Here is a 13420-nt window from a genome sequence, read left to right on the forward strand (position 1 = left end):
CAATCAGTCGGTCATTAAACGTTTATTAAGTGCCTGTCATGTGCCACATACTGTTCTTAACTGCTGGAAATACAAGGAAAGATCAAAGTCAGCTCCTGCTCTGAAAGAGCGTAGAGTCTAATGAGGGAGACAACAGGTAAGCAACTATGTATGAACAAGAGATGGCCAGGGTACATTGGAGATAATCCAGAGGGAAGGCACTGGTACTGAGGGGAACTGAGAGAGGCCTCTTGCAGAAGGTGGGACTCTAGCTGATACTTGAAGGGAGCCAGGGAAGCCTGGAGGTGGGGATAAGGAGGGAGAGTGCTCCAGTTTATTTGTTAAATGCACATTGGATTCTAAAGCATTGTACTATGTGTTCCAAGTACAGTGAGAGACATTTAAAAACATGGGAGCACTATCCCTCTTTCCCCCTCTTTTTTCCAGTCTGGTTGGTGATACAGTCATAGAAGGTCGGAGTTGGAAAGGACCTTAAAGACCCTCTAGCCCAGGAGGTTCTTCACTTGGGTAGGTTTCAGGGGTCCATGAACTTGGATGGAGAAAAATATATTTATTTCAGTATAATTGGTTTCCATGGTAATCCTATGTACCTTATTTTATGAGTTTAAAAACATTCAGAGAAGGGATTCATAGGCTTAACTAGACTGCTGAAACCCACCAGTGAGTTGAGGGTGTCTACCCCAACTGTGTGAAGACTTCTGGTGGAATGGGTGGATGAGAACGGTTTGTCCCAAAAGTCATGAAGGCAGCTGAAGCAGGCACTGTGGAGTGCTTAGAGCTTGGTCAGACATGGAAGACACCAAGGTCATCTACTGTATCCTAAGCCATGCACAATCATCTGGACTTTTGTCCTGCAACTGGACTTTGATAACTCTGGAAGAGAGAGCAAGACTGATGACTTGGAACAACTCTGCCTCACTTAAATTATCCAGTTCATGTGCAAGTCAGGGCATCGCTCCATGATGTCATTGATCCTCTTCAAAAATGAAGGCTGAACAACAAAGAGGTCCATGATGCAAAATAGGTTCAGCCTAGTTTGCCTTGATCCAATCTTGTATTGGCCAAGAACAATTCTGTAACAGTGCTGACAAGTGATTATCTGGTCTTCATCTGGAAGTCTTGCAGCAAGGGGAAATTTATTCACTTTAGAGACTGTCCATTACACTTTGGGGTAACTCTAATTGTTAGGAAGATTTTTCTCTACGTCTAGCTTCAATCCATAATCTTTTTGCAACTTCTGCCCAGTCCTCTTAATTTCACTCTCTGAGACTAAATAAAGAAGTCTTAATTCCGCTTCTACGTGAAAACCCCATCAAATACTTGAAGATTGCTATCATGTAAAGTGCATTTGTCAGCTCCTTCATTCTGTACAGTATACCTCTCAATTAATGATTTGTTTGTTAGTTATTTTGATGTCAGTGTCTCCTGGTTGATTCATATCTAGCTTTCAGTTTACCCAGGTGCTTTGCCCTCGCTCTCCCCACCCCCCTGCCCCCATCTTTTTCATAGGAATGCTTGTCTAGTTATATCTTGCCTATCCTGAACTTTTGAAGTTTTGGGCACCACATCTTAGGAATTATATTGATAAGAGGCCTAGAAGAGTGAAAGATCTTAGCCTGGGGATATCTAGCCTGGGAAAGAAGACTTTGGGAAGAAAGTATTTGAATTACTGTCATATGGAGTTGAATTAGACTTGTTCTTCTTAACCCCAGAAGACAGAACTAGAGAAACAGATTTAGGATTGACATTAGGAAAAGCTTCCAACCAAAAAAATATAGAATTGGCTGCCATGATAGGTAGTGGGCTAATTCATCTTTTAAGTCTTCAGGAAAAAGCTGGATCACTACTTGCTGGAGATGTAGAAGGGATTCTCAGTTGTAGATGAGTTTCATTAGGATGGCCTTTGAGGTTCTTTGTATCTCAAATTTTGGAATTCTGGTTTTTTAAAAATATATATTCCTTTTAAATGTCATATTATTTGATTAGGCCCATTACTCTATCCTGTTGATATCTTCTTTGTATCCTGTCTCTGTTATCTATCATGTAAACTATCTTTTCCAGCTTCATATCACCTATACATTTGACAGATACACTTTTCAAAATTTCATCCAAACCATTGATAAAAATATTAACCATCACAGAGTTATGGACAGATCTTTAATACTCTACCATTACTGATTATTCTTTGAGTCCACTTATTCAACTAATTATGAACCCACTTAAAATCTAGGTCTCATTTCTTCATATTGTCCATACGCATAGGATAAGAGATTTTGTCAAATGCTTTGCCGAAATTTTGATGCACTGCTCTATAGAACATTTCCTTGGCCATCTCCTGACCTAGATATTATATCAAAATGAAAAAAAAATGGAGTTAGACTGATGTGAACTGTTTTTTATGAAGCCACAATGCTTTGAGTGTCACTGCTTTTCACTTTAATGATCAGTTGAAGGATTTTACCAAGAGTAGAAATCAAGCTGTTTGTAGCCTCTTCTCTTTTTAAATAATTGGGATCACATTTGCCCTTCTCCACAATTTTTTAGAAGTAACTGAAAGTGGCTCAGGAATTTTCAGAGAGTTTTCTGGGGAATACAAACAGAATACAGAAGAACGGGTTAAATGCAAAATAAAGGAGTGAATGGCATTAATCAGGGAAATTATTTTTGTCTTTATTAAAAACAGGAAAGTGGTCATGTTAGTGGGGTCAAGATACCTTCATCGATTCTTTTGGTTTTCTTTGGCTTGTCTTTTCTGTCATTGAACTTAGTCACCCTAAGAAAGTAACAGGTTGTTATCCTTGCCCACCTGTGCTTATCACTTTTCAACGAGCTGGCATCTCAGGAATGATTTGTGTTTTGTGCTTTCTCCAGACTCTTCTTGGTCTAATAACCTCCTTGCATTTTATAACCTACTCTTTGATTAAGGCTGTTTCTTATTAGACTTTCAGGCAACAGTACCGTCATACTAAGTTTTCAGCCTTTGCTTGGTCATACTTAATGTATCTGGCCCCAAAAGCAGTATGTCAGTTGGGGGGAGGGATGCATTTCGTTTATCCCTCTTTGTCTTTAATTGAATGTTAACTAGTAGCCTTTAAAGTTGGAGGCACTTTGGATCAGTAGGCTTAGATCTATCAAAAAAAGATTTTTGGTTTTGGTAAACTCACCATTGCATAGTAAGGTCTAATGACGCTATTTGACAATGATGCCAAATGATGCTTCCGTTAGAAATCAGGGCAAACAGGTTCCTGATCAAGATAGTTATGTGTAAACTGATAATCATTCCGTAATTAGAAATTATGTAGAAATTAGTAAAAGTTGCAATTTTACTCTCATGAAAACTTATTTCCTTCTCTACAGTTTTTATATTTTTACAGTTTGTAGACAGGAAATAAATATGTTCAACTTCAAGTCAAAATGAACATTATTCTGTTTTTTAGTGGTTGAGAAAATGGTTTATTTTTATGGCTCTATTAGCTATAAACCAGAAACATAAATTTACCTGTTAGACCCTCTACCCACAAGAAGTAAGTTCAGGATTGAGTTGCTGTATATCATCATATCACGTTATTTTTTGACTCTGAGTAATTTTTCCACAAAATAAAGGGAGTTATCAAATCTGCAGCTATTTAATGGTAACTAAAACAACAACCTTAATTTTTGAAAAGCTAGTGCTCACAATGGTGTTTGAAAATATGCATCATATATTTGTAAACACAAGATTTCTGAACACTTTTTTTTTGAAATTAAAAATTTGATACAGCTTGATAGTTGATAAGGCCTCCAATTTTGAATTCTTATAAATATCAGAATTACTACAGTTTTTTTCTCTTCAGAGTAATGATTTTAGAACAGATAACATCAAGTAAAAAAAAATAGGATAAAGTTGTTTCTAGCAAGTCTTACTTAGTTAATCCATCATTTCTTTCCCTGGTGTAGAATTGACACCTGGATTAGGAAGACTTATAATGAAAATTTCAAGATAAGGCCTGCTCTAACAAGAAGTGATTCACTCAATGAGAAGTGCCCTGATTATCTCTTATTCTGACTTTTATATTTCAGAGGAGGGAGTTTTGAAGCCAAATCCATACTGATCTATGGTGCTAACAGTAAATGCCAAGGAGTTGGTGCTGAAAAGAAAGGCAGTTCCTTCTTAGTGGGAGGCAGAGTTGGTAAGCAGGCTTTCAGAATGGCATGAAGGAAGGAGAACATCCAAATGGCCATCTCTATGACCCTAGTGCTTACTTCATGTGCCACTTTGAAAACATAGCCCTGGGGGCCTTCTTTCTACTCTTACTGATCCAGAGTTATGAGAGATTGAGAGACCAGGCCTGTCAAATTAAAGGCAGAGGGTACCAAATTTGAATCATTTTGGTCCCTATAATCAGGAAAGGGGAAAATGAGCTGTTTTATCTATAATACAATGTCTCTCTAGGAATCTGTAGAAAAATTAAATTTGAATGTTAATGAAAGTCATTTGTGAAAAGCATTTGATTTCTAGATAGAAGAGAATATTAAGCTTGAATGTGTGTGAGGTATTTCTGTGCTAAGCTATAGAGGCATTGAATTAGAAGGGTGTTCTCTGTGGTATTATTTAAATAACAAATCTGCTTGCCTCTTTCTGTCGTAAGTCTGTTTTGCGCCCCTGTAACCTATATTGAATCATGTTTTGACCTGTGGTCCGTTATGGTGAAGAGCATGGAAGCACAGGACCATAGATTTAGAGCTGCAAAAGACTTCAGATGCCATCTGATCCAGTCTCCATCTTTTACTGATGAGGAACTTGGATCTGATGAGGTTAAGAGACTTGCTCAAGGTCACAAAGGTATTAGGGATGTGAGTGAGTATTGGACAGCTGTACAGATTTTGTCATAGAGAAGAAAGGAAAACAAATCTCTGTAGGACCTGTTGATTTGAAAGCACCATTTCATGATGGAAGTTGTGGGAGTCAGGAATTCTCCTTCCCTCCCTCCTTCTCATCCTTCCTTTTCTTCTTCTTTTCCTTATTTTCTACCTCCCCTCTCTCCCTCCCTCAGAGGAATAGTGCCAAATATCAGTAATTTGGCTACTGGATATATAGTTCTGCTTTCCTAAAGCAACACTGTGTGTGCAAGTATTCCATAGGTGCTATGTGCATCTGGGGAAATAATTTGGCTTTGTGTTAGCTTTAAATAGCTTCCTGCAGAGGTTTGATTAAGGTACAAGCAGCCTTTTGAATCAGCCCCATTGTTCATATATGAGAAATCCTGGTGCAGAACAGTGTACTTTTGTACTATAATGGCCAGCTTTCAATTGCCAAGGGTGAATTTGTACCTCCTGTTCCTAATTTGCTCCAAGACCTGATCTGTACATTGTTGGCTCTAAGAGAATTTATGTGAAGAGTTTTTTATAAACAGCAAGTAGATGATATTTAATCTATGTGCTGACCTTTCTCAAAGCCCTTTTTCTTTTTGATGTTCTCAGGCAAACCGGGATGCTGTATTGAGCAGGATACCAGAACACAAAAGTGACCGTATCATCAGCTTACAAAGTGCATCCGTGGTCTATGATCTATTAACTATAGCTTTGGGGAGAAGAGGCCAATATGAAATGCTGTCAGAGGTATGACTCATAAGTCACTGTGGTCAGCTTAGTGGATGCAGCCTTGAAAACCATGAGATATATTTATGTATGGTTAAACTGATATTTTCTTGAAAATAGATATGATGGTCTGCAGACCCCACCAGTCTGTGTGGTTTCTACTGGAGAGGTTACCATTTCTAAAGCACATGCATCTTCTAGAGTGATTTCCATCATAATCAAGGGACTTTGTGGATTGTGTGTTACAGATTTTCAAGTGAGATGGAATTTAGAAAAAAACCACATTATTACATTAGCTTCTGATGAGACTGGCACTTAAAAGCAAAGTGTTTTTAGATTAGGTTCTGTAAGGCACAGTATTGAACAGGATCCTAGAGCACAAAAGTGACCACATCATCAACTTATAGTGTCTTATGGTCTTTTATTTGTCAGTAAGTTATGTAGTCGCTTAGCTCTTCTTAAACACTTCTGCATAGAATTTTGAGTTTTCACACTTCAGAAGAAGATGATTAATCTAAGTTTGCTGCTGTCTCAATTAGTACAGTTTGCATGCTGAGCAAAGCATCAAATTACCATTGTGGCTAGATACATTCTCAGGTAATTCTAGCTTTTCTCCTTGGCGCTTTAAAAAAATCTGTATTTTGAAAATAATTAGTTTTCTGTGTTTATTTTTCCCTTTTAAGTTTTCCATCCATCGCCATAGCCTGCACACAGGAAGATAGAAACAAAATATCAGAGTGAATTAAATCAAATTTTCTCCCCTATTGCAGCCTTGGGATCCCTCCAGTGTATTTACACATCAAACAGAGGCTGAGGGAGAACAGATGAGCCTTGCATAGCTTAAGTCTTTTTTATATATATTTTTTGACTATATAAAATCATGGTTAGCTATTCTTTGGGGGAAAGAAGTCACATTTGTGATTGTGTAAAACAGTGATCAGATGTCCCTGCATAGTCATGAGTCATTGTCCCTGGGCTTAAGCCATCCTTGGGAATATGCTGTGTTCCCTCTGGGGGGCTGTTCAGCATTGTAGAGAATCCCTTATAATCCACCATCAGGAAACATTTTACAGTGGGTAATTTCTGCAAGGTGATTTCAACAGACCCACGTGCTGTTTCTGATCAAGGCAGTTGTATGTAACATCTGTGGAAAGTCATCTTGTGGAGATGGCTAGCTACGTAATATGCCCCAATTAGTCGATTTGTTTCACAGTTAGGTTCTTTTAAGGTAACATCTAACATCTTTTGAGATGCCTCTAACTTAAACATTGAAAATTTTCCTAGATCTCTTAGTTTCAAAGTAATGTTGAATATAGTTTGAACATGGTAGTTAACATGGTACAATCAATTCACTTTATGGTTTTAGTTATAAGAACTTTCTAAAGCTTTAATTTTTTCTGCATCTGAGGTGCCTGTCCTGCTTTTTGCAGGCTTAATGCTTTCCTGCATATTGACTTCTCTTCATTTCCCAAATGATTTGAGGGAGGCTGCTTGTAGTCTTAGAAGCATTCCACTGAGAGAAGATCAGAGCTAAGGCAGGCATTTCCTTCTAGCATTGAATACTCAAGGCTTATTTTCACCAAGATGATTTTTCATTTTGTTTTCAAGTGTAGTTTCCATCTTGTGATGACAGTCTGTTGACTAATTTACTAGTCACGTTTTAGCAATTTTCCTCAGACCCCCAAACTCATAAACTTAGTTCTTGAGCACAAGTGCTCTTCATCTCTACCTCCATACTTAAATGATTCGAAGTGTTTATCTTGTTTGGTATCTTGTTGGTTATATCTTTTATTGAAGTCTTTGGTATTCTTGGAAGTCTCTACAAGATGACTTTTATTTCAGAATTTCAAAAATGTCGCAAATGAGAAGACTGAGGACATCCATATTGAATTTATTGGTCTCCCATCCTCCTTTTTTCATTTCTGTTCCTTTGCTGTAGTTGCAGAAGTTGAGATCTCTCTCTTTGCCAGCATTAGCCATAATTCTGTCCTCTTAATGTACTCCCCTCCCAGCTCCTCAAGGAATTTGCCCCATCCATTGTTCTCATTCATCCTCCCTTTCTCTCTCTCTCTCTCTCTCTCTCTCTCTCTCTCTCTCTCTCTCTCTCTCTCTCTCTCTCTCTCTCTCTCTCTCTCCCTCTCTCCCTCTCTCCCTCCCCTTCTCTCTCTCCCTCTCCCTCTTTCTTTCTCTTCCCCCTCCGCCTCCCTCCCTTTCTCCTTTTCTGTCTCCATTTCTTTCTTTATTATATCTTTCCCTTCTGTCCGTAAACATGCTCAGATCTTCCCCTAAACAAACAAAAAGCCTTCCTTTAATGTTGTTATCCTCTGACACTTAAACTGTCTTATAGTATCTCTTCTCTTCGTTTCTAAATGTTTAGGAAAATAATCTATTATTGTTTCCTTTACTATTCATTCAGTTCTCAACCTCTTAAAGTCTGATTTCCATCTCCACCACTCAACTGGAACTACTGTCAGGGTCCCTAGTAAACTCCTAGCAAATACGATGGGTTTTGCTCAGGCTTTGTCTTGTTGTCACTTTGGACTCTGTGGATTTTAATTTTCTGGATACTGTCTCCTCCCTTGGGTCTTGTGACCCTGTTTTTTCCTCATTTTCCTATCTATTTAAGCATTCCCTCGTGGTCTCTTCTTGGTTAATTTTGTATTTTCCTATTCCCTAAGGGATGTCCCTTTTCTATTTCTACAGGCTCTCTACTGGTAATCTCAAATGCTTCCATGACTTAAGATGACTCCCAGGTGTATTCTAATCCTATTCTCTTTGCTGAGGACTGGTTTCACATCTCCAGCTGCCATCTAGACAGTTTCATGTGGCTATCCTGACAGTACCTCAAACACATTTAGAACTAAACTCATCATTTTCTTCTCCCTCTCCTCTAATCAGCTGGGTCAGACTCTTAGCATGTTTGACTCTTTTGTCTTCCTTACTCTCACATATTAATTGCCAAGTATTATTAATACTGCTTCTATGGTATCTCTTGAATCTGCCTATTCTGTGCTCTTCTCTTTCGCCTCGTCCACTCACACTGCTACCATCTTAGTTTAAACCATTGCTTGGTCTATTATAATAGCCTCTTAACTGGTTAAAATGGCTAATGGGGGTTGAAACCCAAAATAAATAGATGAGACTTTCCTAAGTAAATTCAATTCACCATGTCCAAATGAAATAACTTCCCTGGTTACTGAGAGAACTGCTGGATTTGGTTGCTCAGCCACTATCAGTAATCTTGAAATTTCTAGGGAGGTAGGTGTCCTTAAACTATTGTCTTGTATCTCTCTTCTCTGTCGCAGGCAAACTCCAAGGAAAATCTGTTACTCTGATTTTCCCCACTTCTTTTCCTGTTGCTCACAAGCTTTTTCCAGTTTAGCTTCTGACTTCATCACTCCACTCTCCAAAGTTGTCAGGGATCTCTTACTTCCCAAGCCTCGGTGGTTCTGCTTGTATGGCCAGTCCCTCTCGATCTTCTTTGCTAGATCACCATCCATATTACACTCCCTAGATATGCATGTGGTCCAGAGCCGTGTCTTATGCCTTCTGTTCTGTGTGCTCTTTCTTAGTGATCCCATCAACTCACATGAATTAATTATCATCTGTATGAAGATGACCCGCAGATTTGTATATCTAGGCCTACATCACCAGTTGCCTGTGAGACATGATGAATATAGGACATAGACTTCTTAAACTCAACATGTCCAGAGCAGAATTCCCTATCTTTTCCCCTAGCCTCACTCCTCTTCAGAACTTCCCCATTTCTTCCAAGGATACAGCCAGTTTTCCAGTTATACAGGTTCTAACCATGGAGTCTCTCACCTCACACTTACCATTATTATTGGTTGCCAGGTTTTGTCGATTTCCCCTTCACAAGTTCTCTCACATTTCCCCCTTCGCTGTGCCTATTGTTTCCTACTTATTCTCTTTCCCTCAAAACTCTTTCCTCTCTAATTCATCTTTCACACAGCTATCAGTGTAATATTTCTAAAGCACCAGTCAGACCATTTCATTCTCCTGGTCAGAAAACCCCAGTGGATGCCCTGTTATCTATAGGATCTAATACAAATTCCTTTATTTGTCATTTAAAGGCCTTGACAAGTTGGCTCTAACCTGTTTTTCCAACCTTAGTGTACCTTATCCCTGTTATGTGCCTGTAGTTGTTGTTCTTCACGTGTGCCACTCTATGTCCCCTCCCTGTTCCTTGGCTGCCTTCCATTTCTGGAATGCAGTCCTCTTCATTCCACCTCTTAGAATCCCTATTTCCATAAAAGCTCAGCTCAAATACCTGTGTCTGGGTGTGGCCTTTTCTGAACCTCACAACTGCCAGTGTGTTCCCCACCGAAATTACCTTGTATCTATTTTGTATGGCGACTTTCCTGGGTTTTGCCACCATGCCCTGCCCTCTGACCTTGCCACCATGACGTCATGAACTTCCCTGTCATGTCCCTGTGTGGATACTGTCTCTCCCCCACTCTGCCTTTGGAACTTCCTTTGATGTGTTGGTTGCCCCTGGATCCCTCCTTCCTCTCAGTGGCTCCTTTTCCTGTTCCCCCACCCATCCACAATTAGAATGTAAGCTCCTTGAACACAGAGACTGTCTTTTACTTTTATTTGTATCCCCAGTGCTTAGCATAATGCTTGGATCAGAGTAAACATTTAATAAATGCTTATTGCCTTGTAACCTAGCTAGAGAGCTGACCTTAAAGCCAGGAAGACCTCTGTTTAAGTCCTGCCTCTGACACAAATGGCAAGCATTTAACTTCTCAGACCCTGGGTATATTAATGTTTCCACTTCTTACTCACTGAGTTACTGCTGTTGTTTTGGATTGGGGGAGGGGAGGAAGTGGGCTTGTGATTTCATTGGTATGGGAAACTCCCAGTGAGGAAATACCACTGCACACTGGCACCTACTCTGAAGTTTAAACTTTTAGAGTGTTTTCTGGGGCGCTGGTAGATTAAATGACCTACCCAGGATAAGTGTAGAAAGCCTCAAAAACCAGACCTAGACCTCAGTGTCAGCTGTGACTGTGGGGAGTGTGTGTCTTAAAAGACCTGATAACCTAGCTGATGCCCAACTGGGTTCCTGCCAGCTAGGCTTCATAGTCACTCTTTTCTCCTCCCCATTGAACAGAGGTGAGGGGAGAGGCAGCTGTGGAGAATGGCTGAGGGTAGTGGAGAGAACAGATCTGTAATCAGAGGACCTAAGTTCTAATCTTTGATTGACTACTTTTTAGCTGTTTGATTGTGGTCAAATCACTTTCCCTATGAACCTCAGTTTCCTCATATGTGAAAGGAGGGGGTTTGATGGCATCCAAGCTGTCTTTTCAGTTTGATCCTCCATTAAATATTATTTTTACTGTTATTCCTACTTTGCCCTGCTTATCTGTATACTGTGTTTTTTATATGGAATTGGTATGGGAAGCTTGATGATACTCAGACTGTTAAGGTTTGAATTTCACCTGCCCAAAGTAATATTCCTTTACCGGTTTGGGACTTGGTCTGGCCCACTGAACAATGGTTTAGAAAGGAAAGAAGACCGGTATCATTGTTGTTAACTTTAAAGAGATCATGAGTGAACTGCTGGTATCCTTAGGACTAAATCCACAGGTACAGATCTGAGTATTCTAGAGCTATTGCCAGTGGGAATTGATGCCATAAGGCTGATTCCATATGTGAACTTGTTAGTGACAGATGGACCTGAATTAGCTTTAAGAATGGAGCAAGTGAAATAGTTGTGTCAGTTACCAGTTTTCCTTGATCTTGCCTATTTTCTACCCTTTTCAACTACATGTATGTCGTGTAAATTAAAAGTAATATGACTGATTTTTTTAAGCAAATATATTCAGATGTACACAGAAAAGATCATTGGCCTTTTCAGAGTATTCCTTATGGGAATCTCTGAGCCTCTTTCACAATGCTACCATTTTCAAAATATTTTTGGAATTGCTTTTTGTACTTTATAAATATATGCTTTATATACTCTGGCTATGTAGACATGTAGGCAGGTCACTTATTTTTTTCTTTTTTGTTTGCTTTTTAAAAATGTTTTTTTTTTGTCTTGGCTCTCATCTCTAATACTTGCGCTCTCTGCATCACAGAAATATTATGAGGAGAGGACTTCATCACCCTTAAAAGTTCTATGTTAAATGTAGATTGTTATTGTTATTATTGTTACATTAAAATTCATGTGGCACAAGTCTGGTGAATGTGTTGGGGGATTAAGCTGGGGAAGGCTCATTTTGCTCTCAAAACAGATTTGACTTTAATGAAATTGACTGGGGAAGATGGGGGGGGGAAGGTATGGCTTATAAATCAGCATTGAAGGCAGTTTTCCAAGAGAACTTAATACATGAACTCCTTCTGGAAGTTACATGACAAGGGATGACGCTCTTTTGGAAATAATAAGCTCTACCACATTTCTTAAATACTTTAATATTTTAAAGGATCTGTGACAAATGTTATGGGCACTATGTATGTTAAGATTACAGTCCTTCTACATAATAGAGAATTTTCTTTAGTTGATGTGGCCAAAAATATTAATCATTGGGTGGATGGCTTACTTTCTGGTAATGAGCATCCAGATTTAGCTAGGCTGGTCTTCAGATAACTGACATATCATCTGTCACCAAGCCTGTACTCAGAGCCTTTCCAGCTTGGTAAGGACTTAGCTCAAGCTTCCTGGCGTGACCTACGTGAACCCAGCATCGTTCTTAGATTCTGTCTCCCCACCCCTCTGGAGAATTTGTGCTGTTCCAAGCTCTGTGGTAGGTGTCGAGGAGACAAAGGCTACACAGAATGGGCCCTGCCTTCCTGGAACTCCTCCTGGAGCCCAGTTTCTTCTGCTGGTTCTTCCATGCTGCTGATATAGTGAAGAGTTATGGCAGGACTTTAGTGGAGAATTTATTAAAAAGAACATATTAGTTACTTTATATTGACACCCTACCTCTACCCATTTTTGTTACACAATTTGTATGAAATTGTATCCTTGTGTTATGTCCATTGTGTAGAAACAGAGCTTCAAGGCATACTTAAAACACCACTTTGGAACAAGTCTGTTGCCTCTCAGTGTTCGTGGCCCCTAAGTACCTAGATAAAAACGATTAGGTATATGTTTAAGCTAAGCATTCTCTACCCACAATTCACCAAGTGACTTTTCCAGCCATGGCACCAGTCCCTCCATAAGTTCCATCTGGAGAGGTTCTAATTTTGCAATGCTTTATCAGTTATGCAACAATATGTCCTACTTGGGCAGTGGCTTTCAAAGGGAAATTTAAAAGACTTCATGTTAAAATTCTCTGTGTTTTGAATGCTAGTTCCTCTTCACATTCCTCTGTATTCTTTCATCATGTATCATTTCTCACTCTAATAATTGACACCAAATTATTTTATCTCTTGGGTTTGTGTTACAAGTCAAGATATCCTTCAACTCCATATTCTTTGAGTTAATTACTGATTAAATATTTATTTTGTGCTTGTCATATACTAGTCCTACCACATAATCCTCTTACCACATTTGCTTATGTCACTTACTGATGTGATTCAGACCATTAATAACCTCTTGAGTAGTTCTGTGATTGCTGCTCTACATGGATTGGCCTTCCTTTCTTTTTCCTTTTTTTCCTGGAACCTGTTAGAGAGAGTCAACATGCATCTACCTTTCCTTCTCTGTTGTTTTATTCTTTCTCTTTTTGAAGTCTTAGCTCTTCCATCTTCAAACAATTTAACACATTCTTCCTGCCTTTTGGGTCCCTTTGTGTTTTTGTTTAAAGCTGATGAAAATTGCCACAGGCCTCATGTAGCAGTTGTCTGTTTGCCACGTTGCCTTTCCAGTGATGCT

The 13420-nt window shown here is 39.2% G+C and overlaps 1 protein-coding gene across 12 annotated transcripts in view; it reads left to right on the plus strand.

Moving 5' to 3' along the window:
- TTC7B (tetratricopeptide repeat domain 7B) overlaps positions 1 to 13420 on the plus strand; it is a 318583-nt gene that overhangs the window by 131772 nt on the left and 173391 nt on the right. For 11 of the 12 annotated variants that reach the window (XM_021000269.2, XM_078151432.1, XM_078151433.1 and 8 more), the window contains one exon: positions 5461 to 5598. The exons of the other annotated variant lie outside the window; for it this stretch is intronic. In XM_021000269.2, the coding sequence (XP_020855928.1) occupies positions 5461 to 5598 (138 nt within the window). The remainder of the gene's footprint in view (positions 1 to 5460; positions 5599 to 13420) is intronic. 12 annotated transcript variants of the gene reach the window in all.

Source organism: Phascolarctos cinereus, unplaced genomic scaffold (genome assembly GCF_003287225.1).
Source record: "Phascolarctos cinereus isolate Bilbo 61053 unplaced genomic scaffold, phaCin_HiC Scaffold_3;HRSCAF=262, whole genome shotgun sequence".
Classification (NCBI taxonomy): Eukaryota; Metazoa; Chordata; class Mammalia; order Diprotodontia; family Phascolarctidae; genus Phascolarctos; species Phascolarctos cinereus.